Genomic DNA, 18150 nt, shown 5'->3' with positions numbered 1-18150 from the left:
AGTGGTGACTCACACAGAAGAACTTTAATGACTCACAACTAGGATCTACAACCACCCACTCGGGGTTTGGGGAGGAAAAATAAGGATTGGCAACAGATGTGAGCTCAGGGTGACTCTTTCCCTGCAAAAGTAAATAAATAAACTAAAAGAAATCAGAAATGAAAGAGGAGCAATTACCACAGACACCACAGAAATACAAAGGTTTATAAGACAGCACTATGAAGAGCTATACACCAACAAACTAGCGATAACCTAGACGGAACGGATAAATTCTTGGAACCATATAACCTCCCAAAACTGAATCAAGAAGAAATAGAGAATCTGAATAGACCAATCACGAGAAAAGAGATTGAAACAGTAATCAAAACCATCCCCCAAAATGAAAGTCCAGGACCAGACGGCTTTCCTGGTGAATTCTACCAAACACTCAAAGAAGACTTAGTACCCATCCCTCTCAAACTCTTCCAAAAAACTGAAGAGGAATGGAAGCTTCCTAACTCCTTCTACAAGGCCGACATCACCCTGATACCAAAACCAGACAAGGACAACACAAAAAAGAACATTACAGGCCGATGTTGCTAATGAACATTGATGCAAAAATCCTCAACAAAATACTAGCAAATTGAATACAGCAATACATTAAAAGGATCGTACACCATGATCAAGTGGGATTTATTCCATGGATGCAGAGATGGTTCAACATCCACAAATGAATCAATGTGCACACACCACATTAACAAAATGAAGCATAAAAACCACATGATCATTTGAACAGATGCAGAGAAAGTATTTGACAAGATCCAACAGCCACTTATGATAGCAAAAAACTCTCAGTAAAATGGGGATAGAAGGAAAGTGCCTCGACATAATAAAGGCCATATAGACAAACCCACAGCCCACATCACACTCACTGTGGAAAAACTGAAGGCCATCCCTCTGAGAAGAGGAATGAGACAGGGGTGCCCACTCTCACCACTCGTATTCAACGCAGTACTGCAGGTTTTGGCCAGAGAAAGGAATAAAAGGGATCCAAACAGGTGATGAAGAAGTGAAACTCTCGCTATTTGTGGGTGACATGGTTCTATATACAGAAAACCCTAAAGAATCCATCAGAAAACTATTAGAAATAACAACTACAGCAAAGTTACAGGGCACAAAATCAACATACAAAAATCAGCGCGTTTCTGTATACTAATAACAAAGTAGCCGAAAGTGAAGTGGAGAGTACAGTGTGATTTGCAACAAAAAGGACAAGATACAAAGGAACAAATTTAACCAAGGAGATGAAGGACCTACACACTGAAAACTGTAAGACATTATTGAAGGAAATCAAAGAAGACATCAAGAAATGGAAAGATATTTCGTGTACATGGACTGGAAGAATAAACATAGTTAAAATGTCTACACTACCCAAAGCAACCTACAGATCCACTGCAGTCCCAGTCAGAATCCCAATGACAGTCTTCACAGAAATAGAACAAAGAACCCTAAAATTCATATGGCGCAACGAAAGATGAAGAGCCAAAACAATCCCGAGAACAAAGAAGAAAGCTGGAGGCAGCACAGTCCCTGACTTCGAAATATGCCACAAAGCTACAGGGGTCAAAACTGCACGGTACTGGCAGAAAAACAGACACAGAGACCAACAGAACAGAATCAAGAGGCCAGAAACAAACCCACACATCTACCCACAGCTGATTGTTGACAAAGGAGCCAAGAACACACCATGGAGAAAGGAGTCTCTTCAATAAATGGTTTTAGGAAGACTGGACGGCCACAGGCAAAAGAATGAAAGCAGACCATTATCTTACACCACACACAAAAGTTAACTTAAAATGGATTAAAGACTCGAGTGTAAGCCCTGAAACCATAAAACTCTCAGAAGAAAATACAGGCAGTACACTCCTGGACATCGGTCTTAGCAGTAGCTTTTTGAATACCATGTCTACTCGGGCAAGGGAAACAAAAGAAAAAATAAACAAATGGACTACATCAGGTTTAAAAATTTCTGCACAGCAAAGGAAACCATCAACAAAATGAAAACACAACCCATCAACTGGGAGAAAATATTTGCAAATCATATATCCACCCAGGGGTTAATTTCCAAAATATATAAAGAACTCATACAACAAAAAAATGAACAAGCTGATCAAAAAATGGACAGAGGATATGAACAGACATTTTTCCAAAGAAGACATACAGATGGACAACAGGCACATGAACAGACATTCAATATCACTAATTACTAGGGAAATGCCAACTAAAAATGCAGTGAGATATCACCTCACACCCGTCAGAAGGGCTACAATTCATAAGACAAGAAACAACAAGTGTTGGAGAGGATGTGGGGAGAAGGGAACCCCCGTACATGGCTGGTGGGAGTGAAAATTGGTGCAGCCACTGTGAAAAACAGTATGGAGCTTTCTCAAAACAATTAAAAATAGAAATATCGTATGACCCAGCTATCCTACTACTGGGTATTTATCCAAAGAACACGGAATTAACAATTCAGAGAGATTTATGCTCCTCTGTGTTCACTGCAGCACTATTCACAACAGCCAAGATGTGGAAGCAAGTGCATCGACTGATGACCGGATAAAGGAGATGTGGGGCATATATACAATGGAGTACCACTCAGCCACAAAAAAGACAAATTTATGCCATTTGCAACAGCATGGATGGACCTTGAGGGTCTTGTGTCAAGCAAAATAAGCCAGGCAGGGAAAGACAAACACCGCGTGATTTCACTCATATGTGGAAGATGAGCACACAGCTGAGGAGAACAGCTCAGCGGTGACCAGAGGGGAAGGGGACTGGGGTGGGCCAAAGGGGTAACGGGCACATACGTATGCCGACAGATAAAAATTAGACTACTGGTGGTGAACGCGACGCAGTCTACACAGAAACTGAAATATAATAATGCACACCTGAAATTTAATTTACACAATGTTATAAGCCAATATGACCGCAATACAAAACTTCAACTTTAGTCTATGTTTAATTATTATCTCGTGACTAAAGGAGTTAATAAAGAAGTGTGTGCACCGCGTGGCACAAGTGCTGTTGTGGCAGGCTTTATTGAGATACAACACGGAGAATTTACGCTTTTTCTGGTGTGACTCTGCAGCACGGACACAGGCGCGGGTGTGTAACCAGCACCACAACACAGACACACGAGTCCTTGCTCCCAACCCCCAGCGGCTCTGCCGTCAGCCGGTGCTCCATCCCCAGCCCTGGCACCGCGGCTCTGTCTCTGCCATAGGCTGAACTTTCCAGAACACTGGTAGACGGGAAGGTGTGTGGGCGGAGGGCTCCGCGTCCTTCGCTCTGCCTTCGCTGGTCCCTCGTGCACAGTGCGTGGTTGGCGTTCGCCCTGCGGTCCGCTCTGAGAGTCCCTCTGAGTTTTGCCTTTCTGCATCTCCTGATCGCACAAATATTTGGTCTTAGTTCATCATATTTGTTACACTTTCAACTTGTATTCCTTCTTCTGCCTGCTTTTTGAACCTTTCAAAATATGACTCATGCTTTGTGTCAGAGGTGGCATCCCCGGCAAACAGAGTCTGGGACAGAGGTTACGGGGCAGGAGGATTTCTGGGGATCCCCTTGCGGTCAGCCCCGCGGGCCGTGAAGGAAGTGGGACCGGACGGAGGGAAAGTGAGTTGTGACCGCCGTCTCGGCTGATCCCGTGGGGAGCTCTGGAGCCTGACCATCGTCCCCTGTGGTCACAGGTGCTGGGTGTTCACACATCTGCACGACCACCCCCGGGTGCTCGCAGCCTCCGTGAGGGAGGGCGACACTGGGCGAGGCGGACCTCTGCAGCAAAAGGCAGACGGGGCTGAGAGCCACCGGCCAACGAGGTTCCCAGCAGCTGGGCAGCCACTACGGTCCACCCCTGACCCGCTCGCCTCCATGGTGTGCTCTGGAAACACGTCCTCGGGGGGAACGCGCAAGGAGAAGCTGAGCGGGATGAACTACAGCCCCCCACTGCTGCCTAGGAGCTGAGGCCACCATCCTGGGCTCCGCCACACCCTCTCAGACACCCTCGAGGCTGGTCTCCAAGCTCCCCTGGTGGGTGACTCAGGCCCCCACGCTGAGGGGTTGATGCTCTGTCAGCCCACCGGTGCTGTTGGCTTCCTGTCAAAACTGGGCTCAGAGAGCCCGATGGGGGGACTGGCTCCGTCGCGGTCCCACGAACACCGTGCTCCCCGGAGTCTCCGCGCCCCCTCGCTGCCCCTGCTGCAGCCCCTCCTTTCCTCCTACGGCTCAGTGCAGACACTGCTTTTTATTTTCTTAGCTTTCTTTCTTTTACTTTTTATTTGAAAATCATTCAGGTTTACAGAATAATTGCAAGAATACGTATAGTAAAAAAAGTATCCACACTCTCCCCCAGATTCAGCTATTAACATTTCACCGCACGGCTTATCATTGCACCCTCTCTCTCTGTCTCTCTCTGTGTCTGTGTTTCTCTCTCTCTCCCCGTGGACTCTATAGATATAAAATACACTCTTCTGAACTACCTAAGGGTAAGTTGCACACTTCATGGCACTTACTCTGTCTCAGTTCGTTTAGGCTGCTTTAACAAACTGCCATAGACCATGTGGCTTATAAACAACAGAAATGTATTTCTTAGTCTGGAGGCTGGAAGTCCAGATTGAGGTCCTGGCGGATTTGGAGTCTGGTGACTTGGGGCCGCTTGCTGGTTCCCAGTCGGCACCTTCTAGCTGTCCTCACGTGGCAGAAGGGGCAGGGCGCTCTCTGGGGCCCCTGCCATGAGGGTACTGATCCCATTCATGAGGCCTCTTCCCCCGCATCCTAATCACCTCCCACAGTCCCACCTCCTGATACCATCACGTTGGGACCATTAGGTTTCAATAAATGGATTTTCGGGGTACACATACATTCAGCCTATAGTAACCCCTAAATACTTCGGTGTGAATTTTCTGAGAATAAGAATCTTCTCTTACATAACCACAGAACAGTTACTGACTTCAGTAAACTTCACATTGATGTAATAGTTTACAGCTGAATTTCAATTTTCTCGGCTGAGCCTCGGATCCAGCCCAGGACCAGGTCTCACGTTTAGCTGTTGTGTCTGGAAGGTGTCCACGGGTCAGTCTTTTATGGCATCAACAGTTTTGAAGAGCACAATCCTTTCTTTTGGTTTGTCTAAGAGAGTATTCCTTCTCTGAGGCTTGTCTGAAGTTTCCTCAGATGCAGGTTGTGCATTTCCGGCCAGATTAGGTGACGCAGTGTCCTCCTCAGGGCACCGCCCCTCACTAGTGACGTTAATTTTTGACACTTGGCTGAAAGGCTGCTTCGTTTCTCCTCTCTAACTGAGGATCAGTCTGTGAGGAGAGACCTTCAGACCTTGGATACATCCTTCTCCTCGTCGGAATCCCCTTCTCCCCGCATTTCACATGCATTGGGAGGTTCTTGTCAAACTTCTCTCCCAGGAGGCTTTCTGGCTCCCCAGGACTCAGGCCCTTTTGCTCAGTTGCTGCCACTTGTTAGGACACAGAGCCCCCCTCTCTTCATAGCTGCTCATGCATCTCTTAGCCTCCCTGGACCCCTGGCTGCCCAGCACCCAGGAAGGGCTGTGGCGACATTGATTGATTAATTGAATGAATGAATGACCAACTGTTCCCTATGTCAGTGAGGACTCTGCCACAAGGGCCTGAACCCCCAATTGAAACGGTGTAAGCCAACACCAGGAGTGGGGGCTCACTGACTGATGTGACCATGGAGGGCAGGGGTGCGGCTCCATCCCGCTGGCAGGTCTCAGGAGCTGGGGCAACACTTTCCTACCGACCGTGAAACATGGTGCCCTTCTCAGCATCCGGGTGGCTGCCAGCCAGTAAAGGAAAGGGGCCGGGAGTCCCCCGACTCCCCAGATCCATTCCTCCCGGCCTCAGCAGGCACCCCCCCCCCCACCCGCCCCACCTCCAATTTGTGCAAGCCAGCAATCAGGGCCGACGCTCTCCCCGCCCTCAATCCCTCAGGGATGCTGGTGGCGTCTCCGTCCCAACTCGTTCCCAGCCGCCGCCTTAGTCCTGCTGGGCCGCGCTGCCTCCTGCTCGCTCTCTGCACCTTCTGCCCCGCGCTCCTAGCACTTGTGAGCCTGAAACTTAAAATGTGGCGAATCCCCGTTGGGACTGTTGTTCAAATCGTCCTCCAGCGCCCGCACTGGTTCAGAACAGCACCGGTCCATACACACTTAACTGACTAACAACAACGACCCTGAGAGCCAAGCGGCCTGGGTTCGCGCCCACCCTCCTGCCGCCCGGCGGTGGGCAGCCCCGAGTCCAGGGCGGCCGCGTGTCTCAAGGCGCATTGTCCAAGCGCCCCAGCCCACTCCTGGGCCCCCTACATCCATCGTCACTGGTGAAGTGCAGAAAGTTCCAGAACCACGCTTTAGTTCCGGAACCTTCGATCGCGGCTCTATCACTTATGTCCGTCGGGCCTCAGTTTCCTCATCTGTAACAGGGGGTACTAATGCCATCGGCCACGGGACTGAGAGGAGGAACCGGACCGGCGTACCCCGCGCAGGGGCGGCTACCAGGCGCCGGATTCCCACCGACCGCAGCCGCCCCCTGGGCAGTGGTCCGCGGTGGCGCCTCCATCCCCGCCCGCCCGCGCACCTACTACGCGCCCGCCGGCCCCGCCCCCCGAGGCCCCGCCCCCACCCCCCGCCCCCGGCGCCGCAGCCAATGAGCGCGCGGCCCCGCATCCGGGCTCCCGGCCGGCCGCCACCTCCCGCGCACACACGGCCATGGCGGAGGTGAGTGAGCGGGCCGGGGGAGCCGGCGTCCGCCCCGCCCGCGCCCCCGCCCGCCCGGCCGTGTCGGCCCGCGATGTGGCGGCGGGAGAGGCCGGGCCGGCGCCGCGCCGGGGGAGCTGAGGCGCGGGCTCCGCGGCGGCCCCCGGCCCTCCCGCCGCCACATCGCGGGCCGCGGCGCGCATGCGCGGGCGGACGGGCGCGGGCGGGGGCCTGGGGGCGGGCGGGGTGAGGGCGCCCCGACCCCGGCCCCGGCGCCGGCCACCCGGTCCCGCAACTTCGCCCGGCGCCTCTCCGGCCGGCCGCCCCTCCTCCGGCCCCCCGGTGGACCCCGCGGCCCGCGCGCGCCCCGTGCAGCGGGGTCGGCCCCCGGCGGATTCGAACTCGGACCCGGCGGCGCGGGGCTCTGGGCCCGGGGAGGCGGACCGGCCTTCGCGGCGCTGGAAGTGACTTCTCCGTCTGCGATCGCGCCCAAGGCCCCTTACCCGAAACCCCGGGGCCGCTGAGTTCTGGGAGTCGGAGTTTTCCCAGCGGAGGACCCGCGGGTTTGGGGCTACGATGCCCGATCCCACGCGCCCGGGACCGTCCGGGGCAGACAGGCGCCGAGTAGCTTCACGCCAGGTCCGGCCGGGGGGTGAAAGTTTTCACTTCGAGGGCTTTCTGACTTTGGGACGTTGGATCAGAGCGCGGACCTGCTTTCACCTCCAGGGCCCAGTGGGGGTGAGGCAGGCGATGCACGTGCCAGGGGCTCTGTGAACCGGCTCTTAGTGCCCACCGTTCAGTCTGGGGTCGCCAAACCGGTCCCCGGGCTCAGTGAGTGATCCTCGTCCAGTGGGTGAGGCCCCTGAGGCCACAGGAGAAGGTCCCCACCCAGGGAGGCGCAGCAGGTTCCCGCGATATTTGGCCTCGTCGCGGGCTGCGTCCAGAGTTTGGGCCTGAGCATAGCATGGGTAGGTGTGTGCAGGGCGGCCCTGCCCCTCTCTCCCACCAGTCACCTCCTTGGGGGCAGCAGCGGGCCCTGCACGGGCGCCACAGGGGGTGTGGGCCCCTGGGTGCGAGGCCAGACCTCACCAGCCAGTTCCCGCCTTACGCTGGGTGGCTGGATCCAGAGGCTTCTCCTAGAGTTGGCCCTGCTCTTTTAGGGGACATTGAGGGAAACTGAGGCTTCAGTGGTGGTTGGCTTCGGGGGTGGGAGGCAGGACCCAGGTCTCCTGATGGCCCAGCAGGGCGTGACGGTCAGTGTGTGTGTCAGTGTGTGCTCCTGGCTCAGGGCACAGGTGCCTTCTTGGGCGCTTGGTGGCCTCTGGGCAGCACTCAGCCTGGCAGGGAGCTGTGTGTCACAGATGGACGGGTGGACGCCTCACCCAGCCTCCCTGAGGGCTGCCAGGCTTGTCTGTTGACCCTGTCTTGCGTGGCGCTGAGCCCCTAGAACCCCCGCGGCAGCCAGGCACGGGGTGCCCTGGTCACCCCTGTTGAGGGTTTGGGGTTGGGTCCTGGGAGTAAATCCAGTTGATTTCCTGAGAGAGAGCCTGTGGGCCACGCTCCCTTCGAGGCCCCGAGGGTCTCACGGGGAGCAGAGACCTGGCCATGCCTGTCCTAAGGGCTCTGAGAGGCTGGTCAGTGACGGACCAACGCGTGCGCAGAGGCCAGATGCGAGGCCGCCGCCAGCCTCTGCCCGCAGACCTGTTGCGGCTCTGGAGCCATCACTCTGCGTGACCTTGGGCAGGTCGCTGGACGTTTCCGAGCGTGGTGTCCTCGTCTCTGAATAGGAAGAGCTGCGAGGCTTCGTGAAATCTTGGTTGTGACTTCACGGAGAAGCTGAGCCTTGTAAGATCGCTGATGACCAGCGGGCTCAGCTTAAAGGGCGCTTCTAAGCTGGCATTGCGCGTTCGGTGTCATCTGCGTGCTGTTTGTCGTCGCCAAAATAGCCATCAGCACCCGAGAGAAGACGGACGCCAGGTCAGTCTTTGGAAAAGCTGGGCACTCTGTCTGTCTGCTCAGAAGACGTGGCTCTCCGCTGTCCTTAGGATAAAGCGCATCTCCTTGCCGTGACCCCCTGCCGGTGGTGTGGTCCCGAGGGTCTCCCCCTGCCCGCCCCAGCCCCCCGGGCCCCTGCTGCTTCCTGGTGCCCTCTGCACCCTTGGGGGGACTGGGCTGCTCCCCATCTCACCTTGTCCGCTCAGTACCGTCCGTGTCCACTTGTTGTTGTCTGCGTCCCCAGCCAGACTGGTGACTCGTGTGGGTGGAGACAGGCGGAACCTGTTTCTCGATTGACCTGCCGCCTCGCCTGGCCCAGAGCAGGTTCGCGGTCGACGTTAGTCGCGTGGAGGAGGGAAGTGCTGGGCCGTCCAGCAGGGCCACGCGCCTCAGCTGGGTGTGGCGGAGATGCCGCTGCATCGGGAGTCACTGTGAAACTCGGCGTCTTGAAACAGCAGCCGTTTCTTTCTTCTCTGCTGGTTCTTGGGTTGACTGTGCTCAGCCGGGCAGTTTTCTCTTGGGGTCCTCATGTGGTCACCTAGTGGCAGGGGCTGGGGCCACCGGGGAGAAGCGCCTCCTGGCCCAGGTGTGGCTGTTGATGCTGGCTGGGACACCTGCACAGGCTTCTCCCTGTGGCTTGGGCTTCCTCGCAGCATGGCAGCTGGGTTCCGGGAGTGACAGTCCCAGCAGACCCCAGGGGGATGCTGAGCTGCACTTTGTGACAGCCCTGGGCATCACGTGGAGTCCCTCCCACTAGTCACAGGTCCAGCTGGATGCCAGGGAGGGGGTGCAGGACCCCGCCTCTTGAAAGTAGGCCTGTCTGCTCACCCAGAGCCTGGGGTTGGGTTATGGGTGCGGGCATCTGGACAGTGGAACTGCCTGGCGTCCTTAGGGGCTGAGCTCGGGAGGCTGGTGGGCAGGAGTCCGACGCTGCCCCCGGGTGAGGACTCCTGCCTCTGTGTTCATCTGGGGGCGACCTCTGCGCCTGAGAGGTGAGGCCCACCCGAGATAGGACGGGCAGCTCCCACTGAGGAGCTTGCTGCCGCCGCCACTCGCAAGGCCTGACTGGACCCCAAGCCTGGGCCTGTCTGCTGGGACCTGGTCTCCAGAACATTGCTTTCTTTCCTTTGACTCCTGCCCTGACTCGTCTTCCCAGGATGCCCTCAGCCAGCTCCCCATTTCTCCTTTGTCCCCTCTGCACAACGGAGGGCTCTGACTGATGGAAACATCTGAGTGTTCTGAACAAGTGGAAGGAGAACCCCTGGGAAGCCCACGCTGAGAGTGGGCTCGCTCCTGGAAGTCAATGTTCGGGCTGGGGAGGGGGAATCTGTGAAGTCTGTTCCCGGGTCGGTGTTGAGGAACTCAGAGTCGCCTGGAAATGAACTTGGGGGTCCTAGGCCCCGTGGGAGCAGGCTGCTCGGAGCCTCCTGGGAGATGCTGCCCTGTCGCTGCCCTTTGTGCCGTACCCCGCTGCTCTCCGCTCATCTGCACACCTCCTGTTCAGACAGCAGGGCAGGCGAGGGCCCCAGCCAGAGACCCTGCCAGGCCGCAGACCGCCTCCCCAAGGCCGCGCTGACAGACAAGCTCCCGAGTCTGGCTCGCTTGGTTTCCCCACGGATTGCAGGAGACGGAAAGCCGGTTGGGGTGGGAGAGGGAGCCCAGAGAGGGTCCTGGAGGGCCACGCGATTTCAGAGGAGTTTTGGGGCACTGGCCCTGGGGCCGCACTCGTGGTGGCTCTGCAGGGCTGCCTGCGTGCTGATGGCAGCCTCCTGTTTCCTGGAAGGAGGTAAGGGCACCTCTGCTGGGCCACGGGCTGACCCCAAGCACGGGGCGCGAGATGCTCCACGGCCACCAGGTGCCCTGCACTCCTTGCCCGCTTCCAGGCCCTGCTGCCCCGGCCCCACCTGGCTGCTGGCCCCTTTTCTGTCTCTGCGTTCCTAGCCTCCTGCCTCACGGGGCTCAGCTGCCTAAAGCTGTGGGGTGGTGACACTCCCCACTTGGCGAGGCCACCCACCCAGTGCCTCCTCCCCCGTCAGGCTTGGTCCTCGTCTCTCCACCTGGTCCTTGCCAGCCTCCGCCCGCGCACTGCAGTGCCCAGGTTCAGCTTCGCCTCCCAGCTCTCTGGCAGCTTTGCTTTCTGTGCGTGTACTTTCACTTATGCTCCACGTGGGCTCATGGGCTGTGAAGGGTTTTGGAGCCACAGAGCCTGAGTTTGCGTCTATAGTTGTGCTGCTTACTTGCTGTGTGAGCTTGGGTGAGTGACTTGACTTCTCTGAGGTTCGATTCCCTTGTTCCTCTTATGAAGAAAATGATTATACAACCTTTTGAGGTTTTCCTGAGGACCCAGTGAGGAAGAACTTTACTTTCTAAATTTTTAAACTTTATTGTATTAAATAGTCTAATTTGTTTTTTGGGAAACAGCTTTACTGAGGTATCATTCACATAGCGTACGATTCTGTCATTTTAATGTGTACAATTCAATGGTTTTTACTATATTCACAGAGTGTACCCCCATCACCAGTCAATTTCAGAACATTCACTGCCCCAAAAGAAACCTTGCATCCTTAGTCATCACCCCCCCCCCCACCCCGCCCCCAGCCCCTGGCCCCCACGAGCCTGCTCTCTGTCTGTGGATCTGCCTGTTCTGGACGTTTCACGTCAATGGCATCACACACTGTGTGTCCTTCTGTGTCTGTTTCTTTCCCCGAGCGTCATGTGTTCAGGTCCGTCCACGTGTAGCTGTGTCCGTGCCCCGCTCCTTTTCATGACCGTGTCTTGGTTCGTCTTTTCGCAGCTGGTGGACGTGAGGGTTCTTCCCACCTTGGCTTTGGCGAGTGATCCTGCTGTGAACCCTCGTGTGCAGCTTTCAGTGTGGACGTGTGTGTTCTTCCCTCCGAGTGTTGGAGGGGAGGAGAAGCTCGCTTTTCCCTCTTCCCTCCTGGGTTCTCTGGCTCTGGCCCTGTGGTTTAGACGGACGAAAGACAGATTCACGAGTGCGAAACACGCTGAGTTTATGAGCTCAGCGATGAGTAAGCCGAAGGGCAGGTGGAACTGGGGCTTCTCCAGAGTCCTGATAAGAGGGTGCTAGGCCTGCAGAGGAGGACGCGGCAGAGGATGAGGGCCGAGTTTCCAGGAGGCGGGCGTGGGCAGGTCGGCATGGGGGCTGGCTAGCAGGGCCTGTTTGTGCCGGCTGGTCCCCGGGGTGAGGTGGTGCCGCTTTCCTCTGTGGGAACGGGGCCCCCTCGTGAGTTTGCGGTTGGCTTTCATGCGGATGGGGGCCCAGGGGGCTCATCCAGTGTCTGCTTTTCTCAGATGCCTTCGGCTCAAAACAGTGCTTGTGCTGGAGCGGCGTATTTTGGGGTGGCTTACTCTGGGCCCCTTCGGTGTCTGCCGAGGAGGGAAATTGCTGGGTGGGACGGGAATGCTGCGTGTGGCTTTTGGAGGAATTGCTGGACCGTTTTCCACAGTGGCTGCTCCATTGTACGTGCCCGGGGCGCCCGCGTCTGCCCAGCCCTTGCTATGGGCTGCTCCATTGTACGTGCCTCCCGGGGCGCCCGCGTCTGCCCAGCCCTTGCTATGGGCTGCTCCATTGTACGTGCCTCCCGGGGCGCCCGCGTCTGCCCAGCCCTTGCTATGGGCTGCTCCATTGTACGTGCCTCCCGGGGCGCCCGCGTCTGCCCAGCCCTTGCTATGGTCTGGGAGGCCGTTCTGTGAGGGTGAAGTGCCGTCTCCTTGTGCCTCCTGGACGTTGAGCAGTTTATCACATGCTGTGTTTGTGCGTCTCTTTGGAGGAATGTCTATTCAGATGCTTTGCCCGTTTTTACGTTGGGTTACCTTTTTATCAGTGAGTTGTAAGAGCTCTTTCTTCTAAGGAGGAGACCCTTTCCAGCCCTGTGATTTGCAAATGTCTTCTTCCATTCTGTGAGTTGTCTTTTCACTTTCTTGATAGTGTTCTTTCAAAACTGTTTTATTTTGCTGAAGTGTAGTTTATCTATATTTTATTGCTATGTTTTTGGTGTCTAATCTAGGAAACTTGCCTCGTCCACCGTAACAAAGATCTATTGCTGTGTTTTTTTCTAAGAGATTTATAGTTTTATAGCTTTAGCTCTTATGTGTCAGGTCTTTGGTCCGTTTTGGGTTGATTTTAGCATATGGTGTGAGGTAGGTCTCCAGTTCTCCCAGCACCACTCGTTGAAAAGATGGGTCATTCCCCACTGGGTTGTCTGTCACCTTTGTTGAAATTCACTAGACTGTAAAGGTGTGGGTTTTTCCCCTGGACTTTCAGTTCTGTTCTTTGCTGTAAATGTTTAGCTTTATGTCAGTGCCACACTGTTTGGATTACTGTGGCTTTGCAGTAGTTTTTTTCTTCCCTAAAGCCCCAGTGCGTGGTTGCATATGCCACTTGTGAGTCCTGCCAGTCCCGCGTGAGCCCCCGCCCCAGCAGGCTGCTGACGGACGAGTGGTCTGGTTCCACGACCAGGCAGCGCACTCGGGCCACCGAAGCGGTGAGAGCGCCGAACCTTAACCACTAGGCCGTCAGGGCTGGCTCTGTGGTAATTTCGAGGTCTGGTGGTGGTCTTCTGTGTTTCTGCGTGGTTTTGGTGGTTCTCAGTGCCTTGAGTTTCCCTGGGATTTGTGGAAACGGTTTGTCAGTTTCTGCGTAGAAGCCGACCGGGCTTCTGAGGGGCGTGCGTTGAGTCTGTGGATTGCTGGGGAGTGTTGACGTCTTTCTGCCGTCTTCTCAGCTCTCATTGTAGGATGTCTTTCCATTTACTTAGGTCTTTAATTTCTTTCAACATGTTTTGTATCTTTCAGAGTGTAAGTTTTGAACTTTTGCTGAATTTATTCCTAAGTACTTTATTCTTTTTGATGCTGTTGTAAATGGATGTGTGTATGTTTCATAATCTCCTTCCTGGATTGTTCCTTCTTGGTGCGTGAGAGTAAAATTGATTTTTATGTGTTGATATTGTGTCCTGCAGCCTTGCTGGGCTCATTTATTCGTTCAGATGGCTTTTAGTGGGTTCTTTGCTGTCTTCTATGCCAGGATCATCTCATCTGGAGAAAGAGGCCACTTTACTCCTCCTTTCCCTGTTTGTGTTCCTGTTGCTTCCCTTCCCGCCCTGACTGGAGCCCCCAGGACTGTGCCGAGGAGAGATGGTGAGAGGGGCGTCGCTGTCCTGTTCTGCTCTGGGGAACGTCCAGCCCCTCCCCGTAGGGCCCGCGTTGGCTTGGGTTTGGGGACATGCCCTCTGTCTGTGAGGAAGTTCCCTCCAGTCCTTAGTTTATGGGGTGTTTTTGTCTTGAAAGGGGGCTGGTTTTGATAAGTGCTTTTTCCTCATTTACAGAGATGACCGTGTGGTTTTGTTTGTCACTCTGTTGATGTGATGTGTCACCTTGACTGCAGGATGTTAGATGGGCTTGCGTCCCTACAGTGGGTCCCTGCAGTGCATCCCTGGTGGCCGCAGTGTCCCGTCTTCTCCGTGCGGCGCTGGACTCAGTTTGCTAGTGTTCTGCTGAGGAGGCTGTGCTTAGGTTTGTGGGAGACATCAGTCTAGTATCTTTATCTTATAAACTTTTGAACATCGTGATAATGGGAGCAGGTATAATGCTTTGTTTGCCTTTTTGAAAAATTCGAGGTATGTTTATATAGCACAAAATATACCCATTTGAGGTGTTTAATTCAGTGGTTTTTAGCATGTTTACAAAGTTTTGAAACTATTACCACTATCTGGTTGTAGAACATTCCATCCCCAGAAGCAGCCCTGTCCCCGTCAGCATCACCCCTCGTCCCCTTCCCGGCCCCTGCACCCCCGAGCGCGCTCTCTGTCTGTGGATCTGCCTGTTCTGGACGTTTCCCGTCAATGGGGTCACACCCCGCGTGTCCTTCTGTGTCTGCTTCTCTCCCTGAGCGTCGTGTGTTCAGCTCCGTCCACGTGCAGCCGTGTCAGGGCCTCACTCCTCTTCATGGCTGCGTCGTGCTCCAGCGTGTGGGTGGACATGTGTGTGGCTCTGTCACCCGTTGATGGGTGTTGGGTGTTTCCACCTTTGGCCGTTGTGAATCGTGCTGCTGTGGACGTGCGTGTTCAGTGTGGACGTATGTTTTCGGTTCTCTCAGGTATATGCCTTGGAGTAGAATTAATTGCTGGATCATTTGGTAGCTCTGTGGTTACTTTTGGAGGGATCACCAGATTCCTCCAGGATCTGTTTGCCTTTTGAAGACTAAGTTCCTAGAGGCCGGGACCCTGTTAAGTGGCTGTGGTGTCAGGCATGGCTGTCGGTGAATGCTGGTTGGGCGTGTGCCGGAGAGCTGTGTGTGGGCCTGGGGCCCTCTGTCCCGGGCCAGCGAGAACCGCGGCTGGTCGCCGGCTGTGCCAGCTCGTCACAGTCCCCCTGGGTCCCCCACCTGGAGATGAGGGCACGCGGTTCCAGAGCTGCGCGTGAGCCACGTCGCTGCACCCTCAGTCCGCGTTCCCCCAGGGTGCCTTCTCTCCACGCATTTGCTCCAGAATGCTTAGATTTAGGAGCAGAAGAGGAGTTGCTCAGTGACCGCATGCTGGTCACACTCGATGACCCCTCTATAGCCCTTGGGGGCAGCTCATGATACCCCATTTCCTGAGGTCACTCTGGAGCCAGGCTATGACCCGTGCTTGGTGGTAGGCGCCCTGCTGTGGTGTCCACAGCGGGTTCTGAGCTCTCTCCTCTGTTCCTCCACAGGCCTCCTCGCTGGAGAGGCAGAGCCCTCGTGTGGCCTCCTGCCTCGCTCACAGCCTGTGTCCTGGGGAGCCGGGCTTGCAGACAACAGCAGGTACCTTTCTCAGACCTGCTTCCTCCTGCCCAGGCCCGCAGGCTGCTGCGGTTGTAAGAGACAGAATCTCACTTGGCCTGGTGGCACCAGAGATGGCGCACTGGCCCCCAGAATCCAGGGACGGCATGCAGGCAGAGCCCAGGGCCAGGGCGTGCGGGCAGAGTCCAGGCAGAGTCTAGGGCCGGGGTGTGTGGGCAGAGTCCAGGGCCGGGGTGTGCGCAGGGCCGGGGCGTGCGGGCAGAGTCCAGGCAGAGTCTAGGGCTGGGGTGTTTGGGCAAAGTCCAGGGACCGAGCGTGCGGGCAGAGTCCAGGGCCAGGGTGTGTGAGCGCAGTGGCTGGGACTTGTCTCCCTGTTCTCCAGCAGGCCTGGTAGGCACCTGCACTGAGACTGAGGGCTGGGGTGGCTCTGAGGGAGGTGGCCTGGGTCTCAGTGGGCCCCATCCTTGGCTGCCCTGCCGTTCCTGGGCTGGCTGCCTGCAGCTGCCCCTCCCCTGCCCTGTGCCTTAGACCCACGGGAGGTCCAGCCTTGGCCTTCATGGCTCTCGCCTGGGGTGGTTTGAGCCCCGATGGTTTCCTTTTTTGTTGTTTCTTTTAAAATTCGAGTTACTGAAGACCGCTTGAGAGAGTCGTGAACATATCCTGGTTCTGTTGGGAGAACCCCAAATCTAGCAGCATCTCCTGCCCACTGGGCTGTGCCCGGGGCTGAGGAGGGGCTGACACTAGTCAGGCTGACTGCATGCCGCCTGTTGGCGTCCCTTGTGCTGTGCCTGTCCCTGCAGGGACTCTCAGGGGTGTGCAGCACCCACTGCCTCGCCCAGCCCTGCAGGCACCAGGGGCCAGGCGTGGAGCCGGCTGTCTCGGGCCTCGTGCTCTTTCCACCCCGCTGGACTGGTGCTCACCTCTGTAGTCCACTCGCTGTCTCCCAAAACCCTGCAGGCGTCTGTGGGCAGGGATCCCAAGCATCCCAGCAGACACATCCCCAACCCTTCCCAGCACCCGTGTGCCTCAGCCAGGTGTGCTCTTCCGTCAGTCACTGCCAGGAGTGCCCGTGTGGTGGATGGAGCATGCTGGCCACTCTTCATGCACGGACCACTGCATGCTTGTGCGCACATGGTCTCGTGCACACACACAAGCCTCACACGCACACACGTGCATGCACACACGGCCTCACACATGCACACAGCCAGACAGTCCCATATACAAGTGTACAAACAGCCTCATGTGCTTGCATGGCCGCACACATGTGCATAATACACATGTGTACACACACGCACAGGCATGCAGGCACACACAGCCACACACATGTATGCCTGTACAGCCTCTCGCACATGTATGCATGTACACCTGTGCACACTTGGCCACACACTGGGGGCTTCGTCCCTGGTGACAGCTGGCCCACCATGGCTTCCTCTGCCCCAGCCGTCCTCAGTCTCCGCACGGTGTTTGGGCTGCAGCTAAGGTGCTCACACAGGCTGGGGTCTCCTCCGCAGTGGTGTCCATGGGCTCTGCAGACCATCAGTTCAGCCTCGCAGAGATCCTGTCCCAGAACTACGGCCTCCAGGAGGAGTGCACAGAGGCCGCGAGCGACCCAGAGAAGCCGGAGGAGGAGCTGGAGAAGGACTTCATCTCCCAGGTATCTAACCCTGGTGGGCGGAGCCATCCTGGCAAGTTCATGGTTTCTTCATTTGGCCAGATTTGTCTCTGGGCGAGTCAGATTCCACAGTGACAGGTGCTGCCTGCACGTGTCGCAGAGCCCAGCACTGTGCTTGGAGCTGAGGCCACGGGTGACGGGCCAGACCTGGTCCTGGGCCTTCTCAGGGCGTGGGGGCTCCAGACCAGTTGGGGCTAGATGTTAAACCACTGGTCTCAAGCTTTGCGGCCTCAGCACCCTCTTCATGCTCTTGAAGATTGTTGAAGGTCTCAAGAAGCTTTGTTTACGTAGGTTATATAGTGAACCCATTGTGAATAGAAATAAGATATTTATATGAAAATGAAAAAATAACTTTTCCAAAAAAAGAAGGACGAGTGGAATCGTTTTATGTTTTGTAAACGTCTGAATGCAGAAGCGGATTCGAGAGCCCCGCTGCCGTCCTTGGAGGCAGCTGTCAGTGTGTTGCGGGGTTCTTGTGGTTGAAGCACAAGTCCCGCCTCACGGGGCTGTTCTTGGAGAAGGAAGGGCTTAGCCGCCTGCAGAGAGTTGTGGCTGTTCTTTGATGCTGCACTGCCACTCGGCAGGTGGGTGTTTGTGGAGGGTCGGTGCAGGGCGGCTTCTGCGGCCGTGTCCAGTAAGCTGTCTATGCTTTCTGGCTTGTTCGCATCCGCTGGTCCTGAGCTGGGAGTGCGGTCCCCTTCCGCACCCGTGAGATGTGTGCAGAGCTGGCTCCCTCAGCCGGGGGCCTTCCAGTGTCGATGGAGGTCACAGTATAACATCTGAAAGACACGTTTACTGAGACCACGAACAACAGAAATGTATTTTCTCCCAGTTCTGGGGCTGGAAGTCGCAGATCAGGGTCCACAGGGATGTTCTGGTGAGGGCCGCCTTCCGGGCTTACGGCGGCGTCTCCTCGCCATGTCCTCACGTGGAGGAGTGAGT

At 55.9% G+C, this 18150-nt stretch overlaps 1 protein-coding gene across 7 annotated transcripts in view; it reads left to right on the top strand.

Moving 5' to 3' along the window:
* The first annotated feature begins 6708 nt into the window (after positions 1-6708).
* The window catches only part of MIER2 (MIER family member 2), a 30997-nt gene continuing 19555 nt past the window's right edge, over positions 6709-18150 (top strand). The window contains exons 1-3 of one of the 7 annotated variants that reach the window (XM_005613625.4): positions 6709-6778; positions 15467-15557; positions 17048-17190. In XM_005613625.4, the coding sequence (XP_005613682.3) occupies positions 6770-6778; positions 15467-15557; positions 17048-17190 (243 nt within the window). In that variant the 5' untranslated portion in view covers positions 6709-6769. Of the gene's footprint in view, positions 6779-7225; positions 7496-7635; positions 7726-8522; positions 8735-15466; positions 15558-17047; positions 17191-18150 lie in introns of those variants that run through there. The other 6 variants (XM_005613626.4, XM_023644233.2, XM_070272254.1 and 3 more) reach the window with 6 other exon arrangements.

This window comes from Equus caballus, chromosome 7, assembly GCF_041296265.1.
Source record: "Equus caballus isolate H_3958 breed thoroughbred chromosome 7, TB-T2T, whole genome shotgun sequence".
Lineage (NCBI taxonomy): Eukaryota > Metazoa > Chordata > Mammalia > Perissodactyla > Equidae > Equus > Equus caballus.
Note: the sequence above shows the minus strand (reverse complement) of the source record. Positions and strands in the feature narration are given on the sequence as shown.